General features: G+C 38.7%; 1 protein-coding gene across 1 annotated transcript; it reads left to right on the plus strand.

Moving 5' to 3' along the window:
* The first annotated feature begins 8,731 nt into the window (after positions 1-8,731).
* Positions 8,732-9,655, plus strand: LOC129687533 (putative olfactory receptor 8G3). The gene has a single exon (XM_055621992.1). The coding sequence runs from the start codon at positions 8,732-8,734 to the stop codon at positions 9,653-9,655; it is 924 nt and encodes a 307-aa protein (XP_055477967.1).
* The last annotated feature ends 14,057 nt before the right edge of the window (positions 9,656-23,712 follow it).

Genomic DNA, 23,712 nt, shown 5'->3' on the forward strand with positions numbered 1-23,712 from the left:
AAGAAGAAGAAGAAGAAGAAGAAGAAGAAGAAGAAGAAGAAGAAGAAAAAGAAGAAGAAGAAGAAGAAGAAGAAGAGGAAGATTGTTACTAAAAGCAAGTTCCAGAGGAAAGTGTTTGCATTGGCTTGGAGTTCCAGAAAAATAAGAGTCCATCATGGTAGAATGCATGGCAACAAGCTAAAGCATAATGAAGGGTCAAGAAGCTAAGAGTTCACTTATTCAACTCCAAACATGAAACACAGAGAGTGAATAAAAACAGGTAGAGACTGTAAGCTCTCAAAGCCAACTACTGTTGATGTACTTCCTTCTTCCAGCAAGGGTTCACCTGCTAAAGGTTCCACAACCTGCATCGATAGTGCCGGTGACTGGGAACCAAACGTTCAGATACAATCACCAGTTGGCAGTATTTCTCACTCAAATCTCCACAGAAACTCACTACTTTAAAAACCTGTGTGTTTCTGTGTGTGTGTGTGTGTGTGTGTGTGTGTGTGTGTGTGTGTTTGCGCGCGGGCGCACATGCTAAAAGTGGAAAAAATGGAAGAGAGATTTCTTGCATGTCTGGATAATGCTGCACCTGAAATCTCTAATTACTGAACAAAACCCCAATACCAGATGTGAGATTTCTCTTTATGACTTGTTAATCATAGAGACCCCAGAGAATCAGAAAATAATTCAGCCTCATGCCATTATTCCCCTTGCCAACTCAACTAGTTAATAATAACTGATTATTGAAGAAAACATGTATGTTGGTTTCCAGGTGTAAAAAAAAAATCAATATGGTACTGATCTGGATGCTTCCTACCTGCTGGCTGCCTTTCAAAGTGCCAGAAAATAATATACAGGATTCTTGGTTTGGGAAGGAGGAAGAGCAATAATAATCTTACTTAGCTGTGAATGTTAGGATCCACAAGGGCAAAGTCCCAGACAAGATATTCCCACTGGTGAACAGTGGCGCCACTATTATGAGCGTGATTAACTACTTTCTATTTGGATTTGAAGTTTATTTCACAAAAGCAAATTCATGCCTCGTACTATAAACCCAGTTAAAGTGTTTAACTGAGTAGTTCTTAAGCCTGAGGGGCAAGCTGACTACTGTTTAGCTAAAATATCATGACTCAAAACTGCTTTCTAAATATTGATATTTATATTCAAAGGCAACTGTAACTCCTAGTGTTAATCAAAGAAACTTTTCTTTATAATGGACAACATTAAAAACAGAGACACATGACAGTTCAAGGTACTAATACTAAGTAAGAATTGAGCCTTCTGCCCTAAATAAGACATTTTACACCACTCCCTCTGAGGCTGCAGGAAAGGCAGCAGTAGTATACATATTAAGAGCCAGGAGAAACAGAGAAAGGCTATACAATCCCTTCTTCTGGGGCATGACACAGACAATGATATCATGACCTCATGGGACATGTGACTGCCTTCAGTGGAACTATCCAAGATTGGGCCTATCAGAAGTCAACCATGAGGAGTCGTGGCGAGGATCGAATATTGATGGCAGTACAGAAACCAGAGACCTCGAACCAGACCAATGACCTGTTGCAAAGAACATTCACAAGTAAACATGTGTGGACGGAGGGGCATATTGTGGAACACACTGTGACTCACTACAGCTTCCACAATGAGACGTTTTCTATGCTTTTTATTCTTTTGTTTGTTTGCTTGTGTGTTGTTTATTTTTTATTTTTTCAGAAGTTTGCAAGAGCAGAGGGTAGATACAAGGAGATGAGATGAGTGGGGCTGGGGTACTTGATGTAAAACTCACACAGAATCAATAAAAAAATTTAAAAAATATATCCAACCATGGATCATGAAACAGGGCTGAAAAGGGGGAACATTATACAGCCCTATGTCTCCACACTGCACTAATGTATGCTGATGGATAATAGGAAAAATCAATAATTGAATTTAGTCGTATGCCCACTAAAGAGCCTACCAGTCTGTAATGAGAAGATTTAAAGTCATGGTCACACAGATGATCCTGGTTAAACTCAATGAGTCTCAAAACCCAAAGAGGGGAGGTGGGGGATGGGAAGAGAACCAGCACAAAACTGAATGTGGAAACAGAATTTGTAGATGGTAAGGGCAGTAATACAGGAGGAACAGGATTAGAAAGGGTGGGGGATAAAATTTTATATCCATATGGAACTGTCAAACAACAAAGTTTATAACAAAATAGGGTATCTAAAACCATATCTATAATCCTGAATAATAAAAGAACTGCTAGAGGGATCACCATCCCTGACTTGAAGTTGTATTACAGGTTGTTCTATAGTAATAAAAATAGCATAGTATTAGCACAAAAATAGACAAGTTAACCAATGAAACTGAATTGAAGAAATAAGTCCATATATCTACAGACACCTGGTTTTTAATAAAGAGGCAAGAAACACAAACTGGAAAAAAGATAGCATCTTCAACAAATGGTGCCAGTCAAATTGGATGGCTGCATGTTAAGAATCCAAAGAGAGCCATACTTAATATCCTGCACACAACTCAACTCCAAATGATCAAAGACCTCAGAAGAAGTTGGTGGAAGAGAAAGTGAGGAATAATCTTGAACTCATTGGCATCGGAAGAGTTTCTGAACAGAATATTATTAGCACAGGTACTAAGACTAACAATCAATAAATGGGACCTCATGAAACTGAAAAGCTTCTATAAGGCACAGGACACAATTACTCAGACAAAGTGACAGACACCCTGCAGAATGGGAAAAGATTTTTAATAACTCCATATCCAAAAGAAGACTAATAACCAAAATATATAAAGAACTCAAGAAGTAGTTATCAAAAACAAGTAATCTAATTTTTCAATGGGGTACAAATCTAAAGAGGGAATTTCCAATAGAGGAAGCTCAAATGGCTGGGAAACAGTTAAAGAAATGTTCAGCAGCCTTAGCTATCAGGGAAATATACATCAAAACTATTTTGAGATTCCATCTTATACCTATCAGAATGGCTATGATCAACAAAACAAGTGATAACCCATGCTGGCAAGGATGTGGAGTTTTCCAACACTCATCCATTGTTGGAAAAAGTGCAAACTTATACAGCTTTTATGGAAATCAGTGTGATGGTTCCCCAAGAAGATGGGAATCAATTTACCTCAATATCCAGCTATAATAGTTTTGGGCATTCATGGAATAGTTGCTCAATTATGCTCATTGCTGCTCTATCTGTAATAGCCAGCAATTGGAAACAACCTAGATGTCACTCAACAGAAGAATGGGTGAATAAAATGTGGTACATTTACACAATGGAATACTACTCAGCAATTACATATAAGGAAATTATGAAATTTGCAGGCAAATGGATGGAACTAAAAAAGATCATCCTGAGTGAGGTATCCCAGAAGCAGAAAGACACACATGGTATATACTCACTTATAAGTGGATATTAGACATATAATGTAGGATAATCATACTAAAATCTGTACACCGAAAGAAGCTAATCAAGAAGGAGGACCCTGGGTAAGATGCTCAATCTTCATTCAGAAAAGAAAACAGGATAGAAATCTGAAGAAGGTGAAAACAAAGAACAAGACAGGAGCCTACCACAGAGAGCCTCTGAAAGACTCTACCCAGCAGAATTTTACAGTGGGGGCTGAGACTCATAGCCTAACAGGGTCAGGGTGCAGGGAATCTTATGAAAGAAGGGGGAGATAGAAAGACCTGGAGGGGACAGGAGCTACACAAAGAGAACAACAGAACCAAAAAATCAGGGCCTAGGGGTCTTTTCTGAGACTGCTATTCCAACCAAGGACCATTCATGGACATAACCTAGACCCCCTGCACAGAGGTAGCCCATGGCAGCTCAGTCTCCAAGTGAGTTCCCCAGTAAGGGGAACAGGGGCTGGCTCTGACATGAACTCAGTGGCTGGCTCTTTGATCACCTCCCCCTGAGGTGGGAGAAGCCTTATCAAGCCACAGAGGAAGACTATGAAAGACCATCATGATGAGACCTGATAGGTTATGGTCAGATGGAAGGGGAGGAGGTCCTCCACTATCTGTGGACTGGGGAAAAGGCATGGGAGTAGATGAGGGAGGGAAGGAGGAGGGATTGGGAGGGGATGGGATGGGGCTACAGCTGGGATACAATGTGAATAAACTATAACAAATAAAAAATATATTAAAAAGGAATTAAAATTAAAATACTCTCAAACCAAATCCAAAAACACATTAAAAATATCATCCACCATGATCAAGTAAGATTCATCCCAGGGATGCAAGGATCATTTAACATATGGTAATCCATCGATATAATCATCATATAAACAACCTGAAAGAAAAAAACACACATGATCATCCTATTAGACTCTGAAAAAAACCTTTGACAAATTCCTACACCCTTTCATGAAAGAACTCTTGAAGAGATCAGGGATACAAGGCCCATACCTAAACATAGTAAAAGTTATATACAGAAAGCCAATAGCCAACATCAAATTAAATGGAGACAAACTCAAAACAATTCTACTAAACTCAGGAACAGGACAAGGCTGCACACTGTCTCCATATCTCTTCAATATAGTACTTGAAGTTCCAGCTAGATCAATTAAGACAACTAAACGAAATCAGGGGGATACAAACTGGAAAGGAAGAAGTCAAAATATCCCTATTTTCAGGTTATATGATGGTATATCTAAGCAACCTCCAAAATTCTACCAGACAACCCCTACAGCGGATAAACAACTTCAACAAAGTGGCTGGATACAAAATTAACTCAAAAAAAATCAATAGCCCTCCTGTACACAAATGACAAATAGGCTGAAAAAGGTTTTTTGTTTTTATGTGTTTTTATTTGGTTACAGTTTGGTATTTTGATTTATTTGGGGGGGGGTGGAGCATGGTTTCATTTTGTTTTCTCGATTTTGGGGGGTTAGTTTTTGTTTTTTGAGAAAGACTTTAAGATTGTGTAGTTGGCGAAGAAGAGAGAATCTGGAAGGGTTTGAGGGAAGGGAAGAATATGATCTAAATGAATTTATGGTTACAAATTGTTTTAAATAGTAAAAATAATTTATCTTAACTTTAAATTTTTCTTTCAACTATAAAAAATTTCCTGTCTCCTTGCAATAATTGTTACTAAATAAAAATGTAAATAAATCCTGTCAGTTTATTTGAAGAAAGTTTCATGAAAGAGACAAGCATGGGCATCTTCAAGAAACAATGTGCTTTTCCTTCCCTGTTATTCTGTGTCCAGAGGTACAGCGTTGGACTCCTTCCTCCTCCTCCGATATTCACATTTCAACTTGTTTGCCTTGCTACTGTAATCCAGCTGTCTTCTTTAGCAACCTGGGAGCTATGCCACTCTCTCGTCACCTGGTCTTCAAATATGTCATGGAAACATCCCTGTCAGGTCACTTTTCCCATTATGCACATCCACAAAACTCTATAACAGAGAGACTATTCCCTTCTTTGAAAACTGAATTTTCCATGTACTAACAACTTCTTTACATTATACTCCTTTTATTATAGCACAATAATACCCATACATGCACAGCATTCCACATAAAGATGTCTGTTACGTGATACATATACATATACAGGTACAGTTACAAAATTACTCATCAAAATATTAATAATCTTAGACCATTTCACAGAGTAAATATATGCTGTCACCAAGCACTGTGATGAAGATGGGTAATATTCTTGTGCAGGATATTTCATTTCTCTGATACAATCATATTGTTTTCTACACATGAAGTTAGCATTTTCAGAAACTTTTTGTTGTCATTAGGAGGAATGTTAGATACCATCATTTTGATACACACATACACACACACACACACACACACACAGACAAATACCATCATTTTGATTACATACATACACACACACACAGACACACACACACACACAAACCATATCACATTCAACCAAAATGTCACCTATAGTGATACCACAGTTACGCAGAGATGTTAACTTCTTTCCACTGGTGGGGAAAAGGGGATTTCTAATTGTTGATAGTTTTCTTCACAGCTGATACCCATGGGATAGGATTCTTCTGAGAGGTCATTATTACTTTTTTGTTTTTAATGAGGTTGTGATGATCTCTAACGTAGGGAAGTGTCATGTCAACCAAACCTTGCAGAGGAACAAGTGTCTGAGGCAACAGCTTAATCAGAGAGCAAGATCAGAGACTCAAAATTCCTTGAAGCTATGCCCTGCTTGCATTCTCAAGCTCCATTTTCTATCCAGTGAAATGGAGAATAAAAACCTCCAACACTGAACTTGCTGGGGAGAAGGGGTAAGTATGAACTCCCACCCTTGTCCCTTATAACCTGACAATCTTCTGCTACAGCATCCTTCCTGGTCCACTCAGATGTGCACAGCTGTTTATCCTTCCATACTCATGCATAGCATCTCATGAAAAGTCTTTTTCCCTCATGTGTTCTGCAGTATAGACTCATGCCAGACATGTTATCGTTCACTCGTTAACTCTATCAATGTAAAGCTAGTGTTCCATTCTTATAGATTTGTTTTAACTCAGTGTTGTTTCTGTGAACAACTTTATTGAGCACATGTTTTGACACTTGCAATATACAAGGCAATATGCCAAGCACTCTTCAGATCAACAATGTAGAGCAGGAGAAAAGCTGCTGACCAACTCATGCAGGACTACCCAGAGAAAAACTCAATATAGTTTAATGTCCACATCATGAGCACCCAATAAGTTCATACTGTGATCCAGAAACTGTGTGCCAATTAATTTAATTTTATGTGCCAGGTATGTGAATTTCTGATTTCTAGGTGCATTGAAGAATGGAATAACTTTTGTTGTGGTCATACAGAAAATAGGATTTTCATTTAGACTAATCTAATGACATTAGCATTTTCAAGTCACAAAACACTGGAACTGGAATTAGTCTTTAGTGGGACTTAATACAACTAGTGCTCCATCCTTGAGCAATATCTTTAAAAAAATAACAATAATTTCATAGGAATAAAACACTCTGATATTGCTGACTTTAAGGAAATCAAAGTATGTCTGACTGTTGCAATATCCTTTCTGGTTCAGAAGCAACATATTCTCCATGTCTTTAGGACATTCATTTTACTGTAAGACTTTGGAGACATATAGAGTGAGACCAATATTTTTTTTCTTTTTCTTTTTTAGCTTTTTTTAAATTAAATTTTATTTTTATAGTAATTAAAGTTTATTCATTTTGTATCCCCTCTGTAGCCCCCCTCCCTCATAACCCCCCAAATCCCACCCTCTCCCTCATGTCCTTCCATGCCCCTCCCCAAGTCCATTGATAGGGGAGGTCCTCCTCCCCTTCCATCTGACCCTAGCTTTTCAGGTCTCACCAGGACTGACTGCATTGTCCTCCTCTGTGGCCTGGTAAGGCTACTCCCCCCTCAGGAGGAGGGGGTGAGACTAATACTTTTTAAATAGACCGATAAGTTAAATATTTAGATATACATGTCATGTGATATGTGAGTTTTTGCCATATTGACGAATTACTCTCTATAATTTTAGACATTCCTCAACCAATAAGGTTTTTTTTTTTAATTTCTGAAATTATCTGGTTTCCACAACCTTTCAAAGTGTCTCACTCTGGTCTGAAAATAGTAGTATAGATATTGCTTGAATGTTAAGACTATGATTTTTCTGTGTTCTAGAATGTACATGTTTGCTTTTCAAATATAAAGTAAATGTGAGTTGGTCATTTTGAAAACTTACATCACACCATTAGGTGTAGTGAGTTGAAAAATATTTCCAACTGCATTTTGCAAGTGTTCTGATAATACACGATCCACCATCCATAAACATATTAGAGGGTACATATAAACTCAATGATCACAGACTATGACCAGGGAGGAATCCATCTTGTATTGATCTTATGAAACGCTTCACATATAAGTACTATTCTGAGCTCTACCAATTCAATAATGAAGTCATTCTTGGTCCATTGCTCCTTTACCACAGTGGTGAATTATATGACTAAACTTATACTATTGTATTTATCCCTGGGAACTATCCAAGTTAGAACAAGAAAGCACAATCCCACTGCTGTAGAAACACAAGTACAACTTCTGTGAGGAATTGAGCTCTGCCTTGCAGGCTGGTAGGACTGTGTGCCTGTGTCAGATTCTCAGTGCAACAGTTTCAAAATGGAAACAACTATATTGATCAGTCAGCCAGTAGATCCACTAGGGTCAGAATTACAGCAAGAAAACAGTTCTGTGAATCCAGTTACAAATTGATAGGAAAGAAAACATTTGTTTATCTTGTTGATTCTAAGTATGATAAAATTAATTACTATGTGTTATAAACAGTAATATGTATGACAACATATCTTATAGAGAATTTGAGAGAGGAAGAAAAAATAATCAAAAATAAAACACTTTGTTTTAAACTGAATTTAAAGGACAGATTTTGTATTCATTCTAAAAGGTTATTATCAGTGTTAATAGCAAAGTCCTAGATGTTTTTTGTTCTTCCTTTGATCATGCAGTCATCTGCTGTCCCAAGGAAACAGAAGAACCAGTTGTATTGCTTGTCTGCTTTGATGAGGGATAATGATCTCCACAGAAATCTTTAAGTTTCTGTCTCTCCTAAACACACTCACACACACACACACACACACACACACACACACACACACACACACACCGAGAGAGAGAGAGAGAGACAGAGAAGGAGAAAAAAATATAGATGATGCCAAAAAATATACTCATTTCTCTGCTTTAAACTTAGAGCCTTCAGACAATGAGAAGATAATGGGGTCTGCAAATCATTCCATGGTAATTGAGTTTATCTTGGCTGGACTCTCAAGCAAACCAGAGCTGCAGCTGCCCCTATTCCTCGTCTTCCTTGCAATCTACCTGCTTACAGTGCTGGGCAATCTGGGCATGATCATCCTGATCCTGCTCAGCTCCCACCTGCACACACCCATGTACTTCTTCCTCAGCAGCCTGTCCTTCATTGACCTCTGCCATTCCACCGTCATTACCCCGAAGATGCTGGTGAACTTTGTGATGGAGAAGAACATCATCTCTTACCCTGAATGCATGACTCAGCTCTTCTGCTTCCTTGTCTTTGCTATTGCAGAGTGTCACATGTTGGCTGCAATGGCATATGACCGCTATGTTGCCATCTCTAACCCTCTACTTTACAATGTCGTCATGTCTCATCATCTCTGCTTCTGGCTTACAGTGGGAGTCTACACATTGGGTATTATTGGATCATCAGTTCACACGGGCTTTATGTTAAAATTGGTTTTTTGCAAGACCAATGTGATCAACCATTATTTTTGTGATCTTTTTCCACTCTTGGAGCTATCATGCTCCAGTATATACATCAATGAGCTGCTGGTTCTTTTCTTGAGTGCATTAAATATCCTGACACCTGCCTTGACCATCCTTATGTCTTACATCTTCATCATTGCCAGCATCCTGCGTATCCGCTCCACTGAGGGCAGGTCCAAAGCCTTCAGCACCTGCAGCTCCCACATCTCCGCTGTTGCTATCTTCTATGGATCTGCTGCATTTATGTACCTGCAGCCATCGTCAGTGAGTTCCATGGACCAAGGGAAAGTGTCATCTGTGTTTTATACTACTGTTGTTCCCATGCTGAACCCATTGATCTACAGCCTGAGGAACAAGGATGTCAAATCTGCCATAAAGAAAATTCTTACCAGGTAAACATGGCAGACTTATAAATGGAGTTGTTGTCATACTAAACACAAGTATTTATTTTGCCTGTGTATGAGATTTGTTAGCCTTACTTTGTGAAATATTGGAATAGCAATAATTATGTTTCTCTGTAGCGATTTTCCACAATTCTCCTCATGTATACTGCCTTTGAACCTATGCTGCAAGGTCCAAAAAAAAATAGCACATAGATAAAAATTCTTGAGGCTTGAGAAACACTAGTTCTGTTTTTTATTAGCAATGCCAGCGATGGTAGTAGTAGTGATGAGGCCAATTATGAGGATGAGGATAATGGTGATAGTCATTACATTCATCTTGGAGATTTTTGCAAAATATAATTTGCCCCAGAACTTCAAATGGATACTTTACATAATAATCCCAATACCTCTCAGGGCAAGTTTTAGTGTTTATTCATCATTTACAAATGAAAACTAAATGTATACTCAGTGTCTTGAACATAGGATGTGATTGAGTATGTACAGTTTCGATACTGGGCCATGATATTTCTCAAAATGTTTGGGTTGGGTAATTGTGAATATATATAAAGCATATTGAAACCCTTCTGTATGAATTAAGTATACATAGTATCCTATCTGACTGCATTTATATGTTTTAATAACTCCCGTGATATTTTCATTTTTATTTCTTTGAGTATAATAAAACTAACAAAATACTTCACTCTAGATTCATCCAAAAATCATGATTTCTGTGGTATTGTCTGTAGTTTTTGGGTCAGGATGCCGAGTGTCCCATCAGCCCTGCTTTCTCTGATTTGGGAGAACCATACCGCTTTTGCATCAGTTCATATGAATTGTGTGTTTAGGACTCATTATATAAATTGGATGTGATTGACAACCTGTGATTTTATTCCTTCCCTATTTTATTGTTATCCCTTTCCTATTAGCCTCATTCTCCAGTTCCTATTTCAATGTACTACTGCTTCTGTATGTGATTGCAATCAACATGCTTACCTATACTGTGGTAACCCTAACAACTTACAATGTGATCACAGAACCAGTCACGCTCAGCTCACTGAGAGAAAGTCAAGCCTTCAGCAAATGCATCACCTTCATGATGGTGGTTAGCATCTCTTTTTGTTGTAACATTCATTTACCTAAGACCATCATCAGTCAGATTCAGAAACAAAGAGAAAGTATTGGCTGTATTTAATTCTATCTTGGCATTTGTCTGAATTCCCTGACCTATAGTATTAAGAAGAACTGCTTCAGTGTTGCCTAAGAAGATAGAAATAATATTATTGTTAATGAAAATAGTCAAAGAAAAGATGACCTTGTAAACCTGTTAGTGACTATTATATTGTCTGAGTAATCGGTTACATATTGGTGCATATGTTAACATTGTTAACATTTTCTCTCATTTTCATTATTTTTTCTTCCAATGAACGTTGAGATCATTTGCTATGTGGACTTTTGAGTTATCTGTATTAGTGAGGCATATATTAGAATAAATATTAAAATTACATGAGATAGTTAATTCTAAATCCATTCAGTTTGCCTGTCTTTTTCTATCAAATGATATGAATTTAAGCGAATGCACAACCACAATGAAAATCCCATCATCCAGTGTAAATACTAAAGGCCTTTATTATATGCAGTCAAAGATAGCATAAATCGGAGCTGAATACTATCTTTAATTTCTAGTCTGAACTCTATATCTTACTTTAGCAACTTAATCATAACTTTAAGATATGAGCTACAGATATGGTTACATGCTGAGATTGTATGAATCTATATACCATCTGCCTTTCCCTTTGCTTTTCCATGCAATATTTTATGTTTGTTATCTAGCTTCACTAAAAATTAATTGATGCATTATGGTTCTGTTTGCCCACATGGTTCCATTTATGCCTCTAGGACATAAAATGCTTCCTGCTATGTTAAGTCCATTACTGTTTCCAATTCTGGAAATATGGATACTGTCCTTTAAGATGAATGTTTAAACATTCTATGACAATTCATTGTATTACTAAATTCTATGAAGTTTAGCTTTGGAAATTTTTTCAAGATCTGAAAGATAATGGGGACCATCTTACTGATTATGTACAAAAACACTAAAGGTTTAATCCTGAGTCCTTCTGTGATAATTCCCAGTAAAAGGGTAATCAGATCTTAATATCTTTTTATTAACAATGAAGAACACCCAGGGACAATATTAATTTTTAATATCTTTATTCATGTGTCATGGTGATGGAGAAATATAATATAGAATGGATATATTTTATTCAGTGTTGAATTTTGTAACTATCATGAGAAGATTTAATAAGCTAGCTATATAGTTAAACAAACACCATCTGTGTGCTGTAAAAACAAAACCAATAAAAAAAAAAAAACAGCCAGTACTCACAGAGATCCTGGAAGCTCCCCGGAGAGTCACTGGCGCTATGTCAAAAGTTCTAATGAGATGAAATCTGAAATGCACTGATGGTAACAGCAGCAAAAGACACAATCAAAAAGAAAAGCATAACAGTTTCATACTGCCTTTCTCTCTTCCAGTTGTTTTTGCACCTAGAACAGCACTTTTGGATTATGTGTCTCACTTCTTAAATTTTATTTATTTATTTATTTATTTATTTATTTATTTATTTATTTATTTATTTATTTATTTATTCATTTATTCATTTTCTATACCAATCCCAGTCTCCTCCCTCCTCTCATCCTGGCCCCACACTCTCTCCCTCTTACCTCCTACCCTCCTTCCCTCGTCCTCAGAAAGGGGGAGCCCTCCTCCCCTACTAACAGACCCCAGCCTACCAAGTCTCATCAAGACTGGCTGCATCTCACTTTTGCAAGGGGTCTTTTCTATCCCTTCAGTTACTATCCCTCGTGTAAATTAGCTGTGGAAATGCCCCATATACACACCCAGAGGCACAGTTAAGTTGAAAAAACTAACCATTGAAGGTTAGTAAAATTATTTTGACTATTTGTCAGATAGCACAACCTACTTTATCTGTATGTTTATTTCCAGCCTCCTAAGCATACAAACTGTAGTTTGATCATAGCTTTAGTTGAAAGGAAGACAGGCAAAGGACATGTGGCTCTATAACACTGTCCCCAGGAACTGAGTAGGAGGTGGAGTGGGGAAGGAAACAACGGTGAAGATCAAAAGAGAGGAGAGTGGAGAGGGGTGAGAGGGCTGAGAGAAAGAAGGGAAACTAGGGGCAGTGCATCTCTTTGACAAGCTAGAGACCTGTGACAGAGTAGACTCCAGGGAGGGTACGTGTGTGGCTTTAGCTGAGAGACTGAAGTGACCATCTTTTAGCAAGGCAGGATCACCATTATTTTCACTCTGACCCTGAATCTTATTTAAATGCAGCTTGAAATCTTCTAACTCTATTGATATTTCTCAGCTATCAATTTGGAACCCATCAAGTGTCACTATGATTGGTCAATTCTCAAGATAAAGTTTCTTTAAGTGCTCACTTATAAAAGTACTTAAAATAACTAATTTAATTTTTATTACTCTTGGGGGAGTGGCCATATGTGTGTCACGATGTGCATGTCTGGTACCCTTGAAGATCAGAAGAGAGTGTTGAATTTTCTTTTCCTGAAGTTACTAATAGCTGTGAGCTGCCATATGGATGCTGGGAACGGAACCCAGATCCTCTGAAAGAATAGAGGGATGATCTTTTTTTTTTTTTAATTTTATTTTTTTTCTTATCAGTTACATTTTATTAACTCTGTATCCCAGCCGTGTCCCGATCCCTCATTCCCTCCCAGTCCCTCCCTCCCTCCCTCATCTCCACTGTGCCCCTTGCCAAGTCCACTGATAGGGGGGACCTCCTCACCATTCATCTGATCCTGTTTTATCAGGTATCTTCAGGACTGGCTGCAAAGCTCTCCTCTGTGGCTTAACAGGACTGCTCCTCCCTTGGGGGGGTGGGGAGGCCAAAGAGCCAGTCATTGAGTTCCTGTTAGAAATAGTCCTTGTTCCCCTCACTATGGGAAACCAATTGGTTACTGAGCTACCACAGGCTACATCTGAGCAGAGGTTCTAGGTTACATTCATACATGGTCCTTGGTTGCATGTCAGTCTCAGAAAAGACCCTGTGCCCAGATATATTTGGTTCTTGTGGAGCTCCTATCCTTTCCTCATCAGACTAACTCTTCTTCTTTCTTATGATTCCCTGTACTCTGCCAAAGGTTTGGTCTTAATCAATGAGCCATTTCTCTAGCCCTTGAAAAGCTATTTAACTGTTTAACTCATTATGACAATTTTATATATTATTAAAAATAGCTTCTTCTCTCATATAATGTATCCCAACAGTTTTCCCTTCCTTTACTCCTCCTAGTGCCCCCATCATGCCTTCCCTCTCCCGAAGATCCATTCTCCCACCTCTTCCTCCTTGGGGAAAGAGATGACAGCTAATAAGACAAAATGAGATACATTAAGACGATGAAAATGCTCTCATATTCAGGCTTGACAAGGAAACCCAGAAGGAGAGGGAAAGAGACCCAAGAGCAGCAAAAGAATCAGAGATCACCTGCTCCCACTGTTAGGAGTTCCTCAAAAGCATCAAGTTAACAGCCATAACACAGACACAGAGGACCTGGTATAGACCATGCAGGTCCCATGCTTGCCATGTAAGTCTCTATGAGCCCGTATGAGCTCTCCTTAGTTGATTCTGTGGGTCATGTTCTCCTGGTGTCTTCTATCCCCTCTAACTCCTGAAGTCTTTCCTTCCCTCTACAATGGGGTTAATCTCAGGGTTCCAGAGGCAGAAACAAACTGACTGTGAGTTCAAGGCCATCCTGATCTACAAATTGAGTTCCTGAACAGCCAAGGCTAAACAGATAAATGAGAACTCTTAAACTCTAACATAATATATTCTTAGAAACCATTCTGTAAGGGAGATAAAATATAACATTTTCTGACTCCAAAGCTATGGTCTCTTTAGATCCATTTTTTAGTGAACCAATTGTTTAATTTGTTCATTATTTGAATTTCAAGTACTTTTCCATGACCTTGTTGGTCTGAGTTGTTGTTTATTTGTTTGTTTGTTTTGCTACAATACTCAATCACTATACAACTCTACACAACCACATTAGAGTGTTTCTCCATTCAATTGATTTTGCAGAGACCTACCCATTCCTTAGGTTCCTGTTGTTATCAACCTTAATTAGGTTGAGTTGTTGCTCAGCAAAATGGCCCCCACCAACTTGACATTATACATGTATATACTGTGCAATGTTTAAATAAAGTTAAATTTTTCTACAGCTTCTAGTATTTGTTATCTGTTTATGGTAAAGCCTTTTAAAATGTTTCCTTTTAGATTAGTCATCCTACTCCACAACTAAACACCAAAAATTCTTGCTCTTATCTAAGTTCATCACATACCTTTGCATCTGGGAAACACCATTCTAACTTCACTTCCTATGAAGTCAAGTAAGTGACAACTTGTGGTGTTCCAGTTTTCACAAAGAACAAATTAAAATAGCTGCTTACAAAAATCACACAAAGATTTTCACAGCTTCCTTCACGGCGATGTAGAAAGTTAAGTAAATATGTTATAATAGGGGGAGGGGTTAAAAATAATGTCATATTTCTGCTATAAAAAAATGTTACCAAGATAGGAAAGACTATCCTCTGACCTCTATGTGAAGGCACTGGCATGTATACATTCACACACACACACACACACACACACACACACACACACACACACACACAAACATGCACATATATACACATTAAATACAGAATTAAATAATTTTAAATGTGATAACCACCAGGCATGGTAAGTTAGAGCTGAAACTCCAGCACAGTTGCATATAGCCATGTAAATAAATGTCACGGAAATCATGGTGAGCTCAGGAGGAAGAGTCAGGAAGATCTCTATGAGTTCAAGGCCAGCCTGGTATAAAAGGTGACCAGGCCAGGGCTGTTACATAAAAGAACTTTGTCACAAAAAGAAAAAAGAAAAAGGAGAGAGAGCAATAAAATCATGGTGAGCTTACACAGCTGGAAGTAAAAAAATCTTTATGTGAAGTAAAGCTGATGTAATGTCAGTCAGTGAGGGAAAACACTTCCTTTATAGATGCAAGGGCCTGAGCTTATTTCTCAGCATCAGAAAATAATCGGACTGCTGGAGAATAAAGAAACGTGGGGAGAAACTTCTATTAAGACAAAAATATTCTTTGCTGTGACTATCTATATACAGACATTTTATTCACCAATGAGTTATGTGTTTTGTTATATGTAAAGTTTATTTTTGAAAACTTAATTTTTTTCCCAAATTATGAACTGGGGTCATGTGAAATATGTGATGATGTCATAAAAATGAAAAACCAAAAATGTTCAAAGTTGTTGTAATCTTCTTTTATCGGTTCCAACTGAAACATTCTCTTTTCAGTATTAGAAAAAAAAAGTTTTTAATCTTGTTTCATTTTCTAATCTAACCATTTGTACTATTATGCTTCAGTCACTCTGCAGGACATTGAGAAGTCATGAGACAGCATTATACAAGTTCCTGTAGCAAAGTATTTTATTTAATCACTGCGTTGTCTTGCCATTTGTGTCCACAGAGCTTGGCTGAATCAACTGATCGATATCATCTTCTAGTGTCCTTATTGTGTTGTCATTTTTAGAAATTGCATTCTGCTCCTGTGAATCAGCTTAATAGGTTGGGCTGCTGTCAAAACCTGTTCCCAGAAGAACAAGTTCCTGTCTGTGTGCAGACAGAATGAGGAGTCTGAGGTTTCAGGGCAGAAGCAGAGCCGGAGACTGCTTGAAGTCATTCTCAGAGCCTCTGCAACAGTCTCCCAGCCTCTACTTATAAGGACTGACTTATCTGTGGTACAGCAGCACTCCAAAATTACTCTGATAGAGCTGGAGAAACAGAGGGTCCACACTCTGGCGAAAGTGGTTTCATTGTGAGTCTTTTGGTTTTTTTTGTTTGTTTGTTTGTTTGTTTAACTTTTATTAATTATACTTTATTCACTGTGTAACCCCCCATATGCCACTCCTTCCTCGCCTCCCAATCTCACACACACTCCCCCTTCTTCACGCATGCCCCTCCCCAAGTCTACTGATAGGAGAGGTCCTCCTCTCCTTCCTTCTGATCCTAGTCTATCAGATCTCATCAGGAGTGGCTGCATTGTCATCTTCTGTGTCCTGGTAACACTGCTCCCCCCTCGGGGGGGTGATCAAAGAACAGGCCAATCAGAGGCAGTCCCTCTTCCCATTACTATGTACTCCACTTGGACACTAAACTGCCATGGGCTATATCTGTGCAGGGGTTCTAGGTTATCTCCATGCCTGGTACTTGGTTGGAGTATGAATCTCTGAGGAGACCCCTGTGTTCAAATTTCCTGGTTCTGTTCCTCTCCTTGTGGAGTTCCTGTCCTCTCCAGATCTTACTATTTCCCACTTCTTACATAAGATTCCATGCACTATGCCCAACAGTTGGCCATAAGTCTCAGCTTCTGCTTTGATAGTCTGCATTGTGAGTCTTTTGAATCCAGGGCCTGGGCTCTTTTGTTTCCAACCTTTCACTGAAGTAACTCCATGGGAGGATAATGGGAATGCAAAGGGGAGAACACAGATCAGTCTTCCTGCAGCTTCGGAAACCCTTACTTTATATTCTGATCCCCAGAATATATGTAATAATCAGTATAAAATCACTGGTTTTTCACCATTGCTACTTTTTGATTTGTTTTTCTTTTTTTTTGTTGTTATTGTTCTTTCTTTTTTTTAATTTTTTATTAATTACACTTTATTCATTTTGTATCCCCCCATAAGCCCCTCCCTCCTCCCCTGCCGATCCCACCCTCCCTCCCCTTTCTGCATGCATGCCACTCCCCAAGTCCACTGATAGGGGAGGTTCTCCTCTTCTTTCTGATCTTAGTCTATCAGTTCTCATCAAAAGTAGCTGCATTGTCCTCTACAGTGGCCTGGTAAGGCTGCTCCCCCCTCAGGGGGAAGTGATCAACGAGCAGGCCAATCAGATTATGTCAGAGGCAGTCCCTCTTCCCATTACTATGTAACCCACTTGGACACTGAACTGCCATGGGCTACACCTGTGCAGGGGTTCCAGGTCATCTCCACGAATAGTCCTTGGTTGGAGTATGATTTTCTGGGAAGTTCCCCGTGTTCAAATTATCTTGTTCTGTTGCTCTCCTTGTGGAGTTCCCGTCCCTTCCAGCTCTTACTATTTCCCACTTCTTACATAAAATTCCATTCACTCTGCCCATCAGTTGGCCATCAGGCTCAGCTTCTGCTTTGACAGTCTATACTGCAGAAGCTTTCAGAGGCCCTCTGTGGCAGGTTTCAAGGTTGTTTCCTGTTTTCTTCTGGCTTTCAGAGGCCCTCTGTAGCAGGTTCCGAAGTTGTTTCCTATTTTCTTTTTCTTCTGATGTCCATCCTCTTTGCCTTTCAGGATGGGGATTGAACATTTTAGTTAGGGTCCTCTCTTTTGCTTAGTTTGTTTAGATGTACAGATTTTAGTGGGTTTATTTATATTGTATGATTATATGAGTGAGTATATACCATGCGTGTCTTTTTGCTTCTGGGACAACTCACTCAGGATGATCCTTTCCAGGTCCCACCATTTACCTGCAAATTTCATGATTTCCTTATTTTTCATTGCTGAGTAATACTCCATTGTATAGATGTACCACAGTTTCTGCATCCATTCTTCAGCTGAAGGGCATCTGGGCTGTTTCCAGCTTCTGGCTATTACAAATAAAGCTGCTACAAACATGGCTGAGCAAATGTCCTTTTTGTGTACTTGCGCCTCTTTTGGGTATATGCCTAGGAGTGGTATGGCTGGATCTTGAGGAAGCGCTATTCCTAGTTGTCTGAGAAAGCGCCAGATTGATTTCCAGAGTGGTTGTACAAGTTTACATTCCCACCAGCAGTGGAGAAGGGTTCCCCTTTCTCCACAACCTTTCCAGCATGTGTTGTCCCTTGAGTTTTTCATCTTGGCCATTCTGATGGGTGTAAGGTGAAATCTCAGGGTTGTTTTGATTTGCATTTCCCTAATGGCTAATGAGGTTGAGCATTTCTTTAAGTGTTTCTCTGCCATTCGATATTCCTCTGCAGAGAACTCTCTCTTTAGCTCTGTTCCCCATTTTTTAAGTGGATTACTTGGTTTGTTGCAATTCAGCTTGTTTAGTTCTTTATATATATATTGGATATGAGACCTCTGTCAGATAAAGGGTTGGTGATGATTCTTTCCCAATCTGAAGACAGTCGCTTTGTTTTGATGACGGTGTCCTTTGCTTTAGAGAAGTTTTTCAATTTCATGAGGTCCCATTTATTGATTGTTGCTCTTAGAGCCTGTGCTGTTGGTGTTCTGTTCAGGAAGTTTTCTCCTGTACCAATGAGTTCTAGGGTATTCCTCACTATTGTTTCTAGCTGATTTAATGTGTCTGGTTTTATGTTGAGGTCTTTGATCCACTTGGACTTCAGTTTTGTGCAGGGTGATAAGTATGGATCTATTTTCATTTTTCTACATGTAGACATCCAGTTGGACCAGCACCATTTGTTGAAGATGCTATCTTTTTTCCATTGTATGGTTTTGGCATCTTTGTCAAAAATCAGGTGTCCATTAGTGTGTGGATTTATTTCTGGGTCTTCTGTTCAGTTCCATTGATCCACCATTCTGTTTCTATGCCAGTACCATGCAGTTTTTATAACTGTTGCTCTATAGTACAGCTTGAGATCAGGGATGGAGATACCTCCAGAAGATCTTTTATTGTAGAGGATTGTTTTAGCAATTCTCGGTTTCTTGTTATTCCATACGAAGTTGAGAATTTTTCTTTCCAGGTCTGTAAAGAATTGTGTTGGCAATTTGATGGGAATTGCAGTAAATCTGTAGATTGCTTTTGGTAAGGTGGCCATTTTTACTATGTTAATCCTGCCAAGCCATGAGCATGGGAGATCTTTCCATCTTCTCATATCTTCCTCTAATTCTTTCTTCAGAGACTTGAAATTTTTTTCATACAAGTCTTTGACTTGCTTGGTTAGGGTTACACCAAGGTATTTTATTTCATTTGTGGCTATTGTGAATGGTGTTGTTTCTCTAATTTCTTTCTCAGCCCTTTTGTCTTTTGTATACAGGAGTGCTACTGATTTTTTTGAGTTAATTTTGTATCCGGCGACTTTGCTGAAAGCGTTTATCAGCTGTAGGAGTTCCCTGGTAGAGTTTTTGGGGTCACTCATATATACTATCATATCATCTGCAAATAGTGATAATTTGACTTCTTCCTTTCCCATCTGTATCCCCTTGATCTCCTTCGACTGTTTTATTGCTCTAGCAAGGACTTCAAGCACTATGTTGAAGAGATATGGAGTGAGTGGGCAGGCTTGTCTTCTCCCTGATTTCAGTGGGATTGCTTTAAGTTTCTCTCCGTTCAGTTTGATGTTGGCTATAGGCTTGCTATATATCACCTTTACTATGTTTAGATATGTGCCTTGTATCCCTGATCTCTCCAGTACTTTAAACATGAATGGATGTTGGATTTTGTCAAATGCTTTTTCAGCATCTAGGGAGATTATCATGTGGTTTTTTTCTTTCAGTTTGTTAATATAGTGGATCACATTGATGCATTTCCGTATATTGAACCACCCCGAATACCTGGGATGAAGCCTACTTGGTCATAGTGGATAATATCTTTGATGTGTTCTTGGATCCGGTTTGCAAGTATTTTGTTAAGTATTTTTGCATCAATGTTCATAGGGGAGATTGGCCTGAAATTCTCTTTCTTTGTTGAGTCTTTGTGAGGTTTAGGTACCAAGGTGATTGTGGCTTCATAGAATGAGTTTGGTAATGTTCCTTCTGTTTCTATTTTGTGGAATAGTTTGAAGTGAATTGGAGTTAGCTCTTCTTTGAAGGTCTGGTAGAATTCTGCGCTGAAGCCATCTGGTCCTGGGCTTTTTTTGGATGGGAGACTTTTGATGACTGCTTCTATTTCTTTTGGGGATATAGGACTATTTAATTGATTTACCTGGTCCTGATTCAGCTTTGGTGAGTCAAATCGATCAAGAAAATTGTCCATTTCATTTAGATTTTCAAATTTTGTGGCATATAGACTTTTGAAGTAAGTCCTAATGATTGCTTGGATTTCCTCAGTGTCTGTAGTTATGTCCCCCTTTTCATTTCTAATTTTCTTGATTTGGGTGGTGTCTCTCTGCCTTTTAGTTAACTTGGCTAAGGGTTTGTCAATCTTGTTGATTTTCTCAAAGAACCAGCTCTTGGTTTCATTGATTCTTTGAATTGTTTTATTTGTTTCTAATTGATTGATTTCAGCCCTGAGTTTGATTATTTCCATCCGTCTACTCCTTTTTGGTGTGTCTGCTTCTTCTTTTTCTAGGGTTTTTAAGTGGGCCATTAAGTTGCTTGAATGAGCTGTCTCAAATTTCTTCTTGAGGGCACTTAGTGCTATGAACTTTCCTCTTAGCACTGCTTTCATTGTGTCCCACAAGTTAGGGTATGTTGTGTCTTCATTTTCATTGAGTTCTAGAAAGGCTTTAATTTCTTTCTTTATTTCTTCCCTGACCCAGCTGTCATTTAGTAACAAGTTGTTCAGTTTCCATGAGTGTGTAGGCTTTTTGCTATTTCTGTTGTTGTTGAAGTCCAGCTTTATTCCATGGTGATCAGACAGGATACAAGGGATTATTTCAGTCTTCTTGTATCTGTTGAGGCTTGCTTTGTGACCAACTATATGGTCTATTTTGGAGAAGGTTCCATGAGGTGCTGAGAAGAAGGTAAATTCTTTTGTGTTTGGGTGTAAAGTTCTGTAGATGTCTGTGAGGTCCATTTGATTCATGACCTCTGTCAGAGATATTGTTTCTTTGTTTAATTTCTGTTTTGTTGACCTGTCCTTTGTTGAGAGTGGGGTGTTGAAGTCTCCCACTATTAATGTGTTGGGATCTATATGTGGTTTAAATTTTATCAATGTTTCTTTTACAAATGTGGGTGCTCTTGTATTTGGGGCATAGATGTTCAGGATTATGATGTCTTCCTGGTGGAATTTTCCCTTGATGAGTATGAAGTGTCCTTCCTCATCTCTTTTTATTAATTTTGGTTGAAAGTCTATTTTATCAGATATTAGAATGGCTACTCCTGCTTGTTTCTTGGGTCCATTTGCTTGGAAAGTCGTCTTCCAACCTTTTACCCTCAGGTAATGTCTATCTTTGTGTCTTAGGTGTGTTTCTTGTATGCAACAGATTCCTGGGTTTTGTTTACGTATCCATTCAGTTAATCTGTGTCTTTTTACTGGAGAGTTGAGTCCATTGATGTTGAGAGAAATTAATGACCAGTGGCTGCTAGATCCTTTGATTTTGATGTTGGCTGTGTTCATAAGGTTGTGTGCTTGGTTGCTTTTTGTTTTGCTGTAGTAAGGTTAATTATTTCCTGTGTTTTCTTGACAGAAGCTAATTTTCTTGGGTTGTATTTTCCCTTCCAGTATCTTCGGTAATGCTGGAATTGTGTGTAGGTATTGTTGAAATTTGTTTTTGTCATTGCATATCTTGTTTTCTCCGTCTATGGGGACTGAGAGTTTTGCAGGGTATAGTAGCCTGGGTTGACATCTGTGTTCTCTTAGGGTCTGCATGATATCTGTCCAGGCCCTTCTGGCTTTCATAGTTTCTGTTGAAAAGTCAGGTGTGATTCTAATGGGTTTACCGTTATATGTTACTTGGCCTTTTTCCCTTGCAGCTTTTAGTATTTTTTCTTTGTTCTGTATACTTACTGTTTTGATGATTATGTGGCGGGAGGATTTTCTTTTCTGGTCAAATTTGTTGGGTGTTCTGTAGGCCTCATGTATCCTTATTGGCTTCTCCTTTAACTTGGGGAAATTTTCTTCAATGATTTTGTTGAAAATATTTTCTGGGCCTTGGAGAAGGGAGTCTTCTTTTTCCTCTATTCCTATTATTCTTAGGTTTTGTCTTTTCATATTGTCTTGGATTTCTTGGACGGTCTGTGTCAGGAATTTTTTGGATTTAACATTTTCTTTGACAGATACATCGATTTCTTCCATTGTATCTTCTACACCTGAGATTCTTTCTTCCATTTCTTGTATTCTGTTGGTTATGCTTACCTCTGTAGTTCCTGTTTTCTTCCCTAAATTCTTCCTCTTCATTATTTCCTCCATTTGTGTTTTCTTTAATTTTTCTAGTTCTATCTTCAGGTCTTGAGTTGTTTTGTTTACTTCCTTCACCTGTCTGCTTGTATTTTCCTCTTTTTCTTTTAGTTCCTTCAACTCTGTCTCTTTGATTTCTTTCAGTGATTTAATTATTTCTTCTCTGAAGGCCACAAGCTGTTTGGCTGCATCTTCCCATATTTCTTCACGGATGGCCCTAATCTGCTTGTCTTTATCTTCCTCCATTTCTTTACGGATAGCCATGATCTGTTTGGTTTTATCATCCTCTAATTCTTTACGTATTTTATGTTTTTCCTCTATTATTCTCTTCATCAACATAGATGTAAGGTCATCTTCTTGATTTTCTATTATGCTGCATTGTTCAGGGCTGTTCGCCCCTGGATGGCTGGGTTCTGGAGATGCCATATTGCTCTGTCTTTTGTTGGTTGAGCCTTTACGCTGACCTCTACCCATTGGGCTGATTTAGGTGTTGGCTGTTAGTTTCTGTGCTTCCTGGAGTCCTGAGGTAGGAAGTATCCCCTTGGCTGGAAGATGGTTTTTCCTGAAGGAGTCCTTCTCTGCTTTTTGGTTATGGTCACTGTATGGCCAGTGTTTCTCCGGAGTTGCCACTGCTCACCTCAGGTTTATAGCCCTGAGTAGTAGCTGTGGTCTATGTTAGGCGGGGGGGGGGGGAATCTCCTCTTACCCATAGAATTTCTCAAGACAGCTGCCCCACTGCTGGGTTTCTTGTTATAAATTTAGTGTGCTGCTGCTCACTAAATTTCCATGTACAGTCCTCTTGAAGAAACTGCTGATTCCCTAGCTGTGGGGTTTTCTCCCAACAGGGAAACTCAGTCTGTTTTCCTGGGGCTCACAGTTCTGTCCGGGAAACTGGGAGGTGCACTCAGCAAGTCTCTGGGCCAAAGGCTGATTGCTCCGCTCTGG

Source organism: Psammomys obesus, unplaced genomic scaffold (genome assembly GCF_907164565.1).
Source record: "Psammomys obesus unplaced genomic scaffold, mPsaObe1.curated_primary_1811, whole genome shotgun sequence".
Lineage (NCBI taxonomy): Eukaryota > Metazoa > Chordata > Mammalia > Rodentia > Muridae > Psammomys > Psammomys obesus.

Bases quoted from the DNA above. Each gene is read 5' to 3' on its own strand.
- LOC129687533 (XM_055621992.1), top strand. From the start codon at position 8,732: ATGGGGTCTGCAAATCATTCCATGGTAATTGAGTTTATCTTGGCTGGA.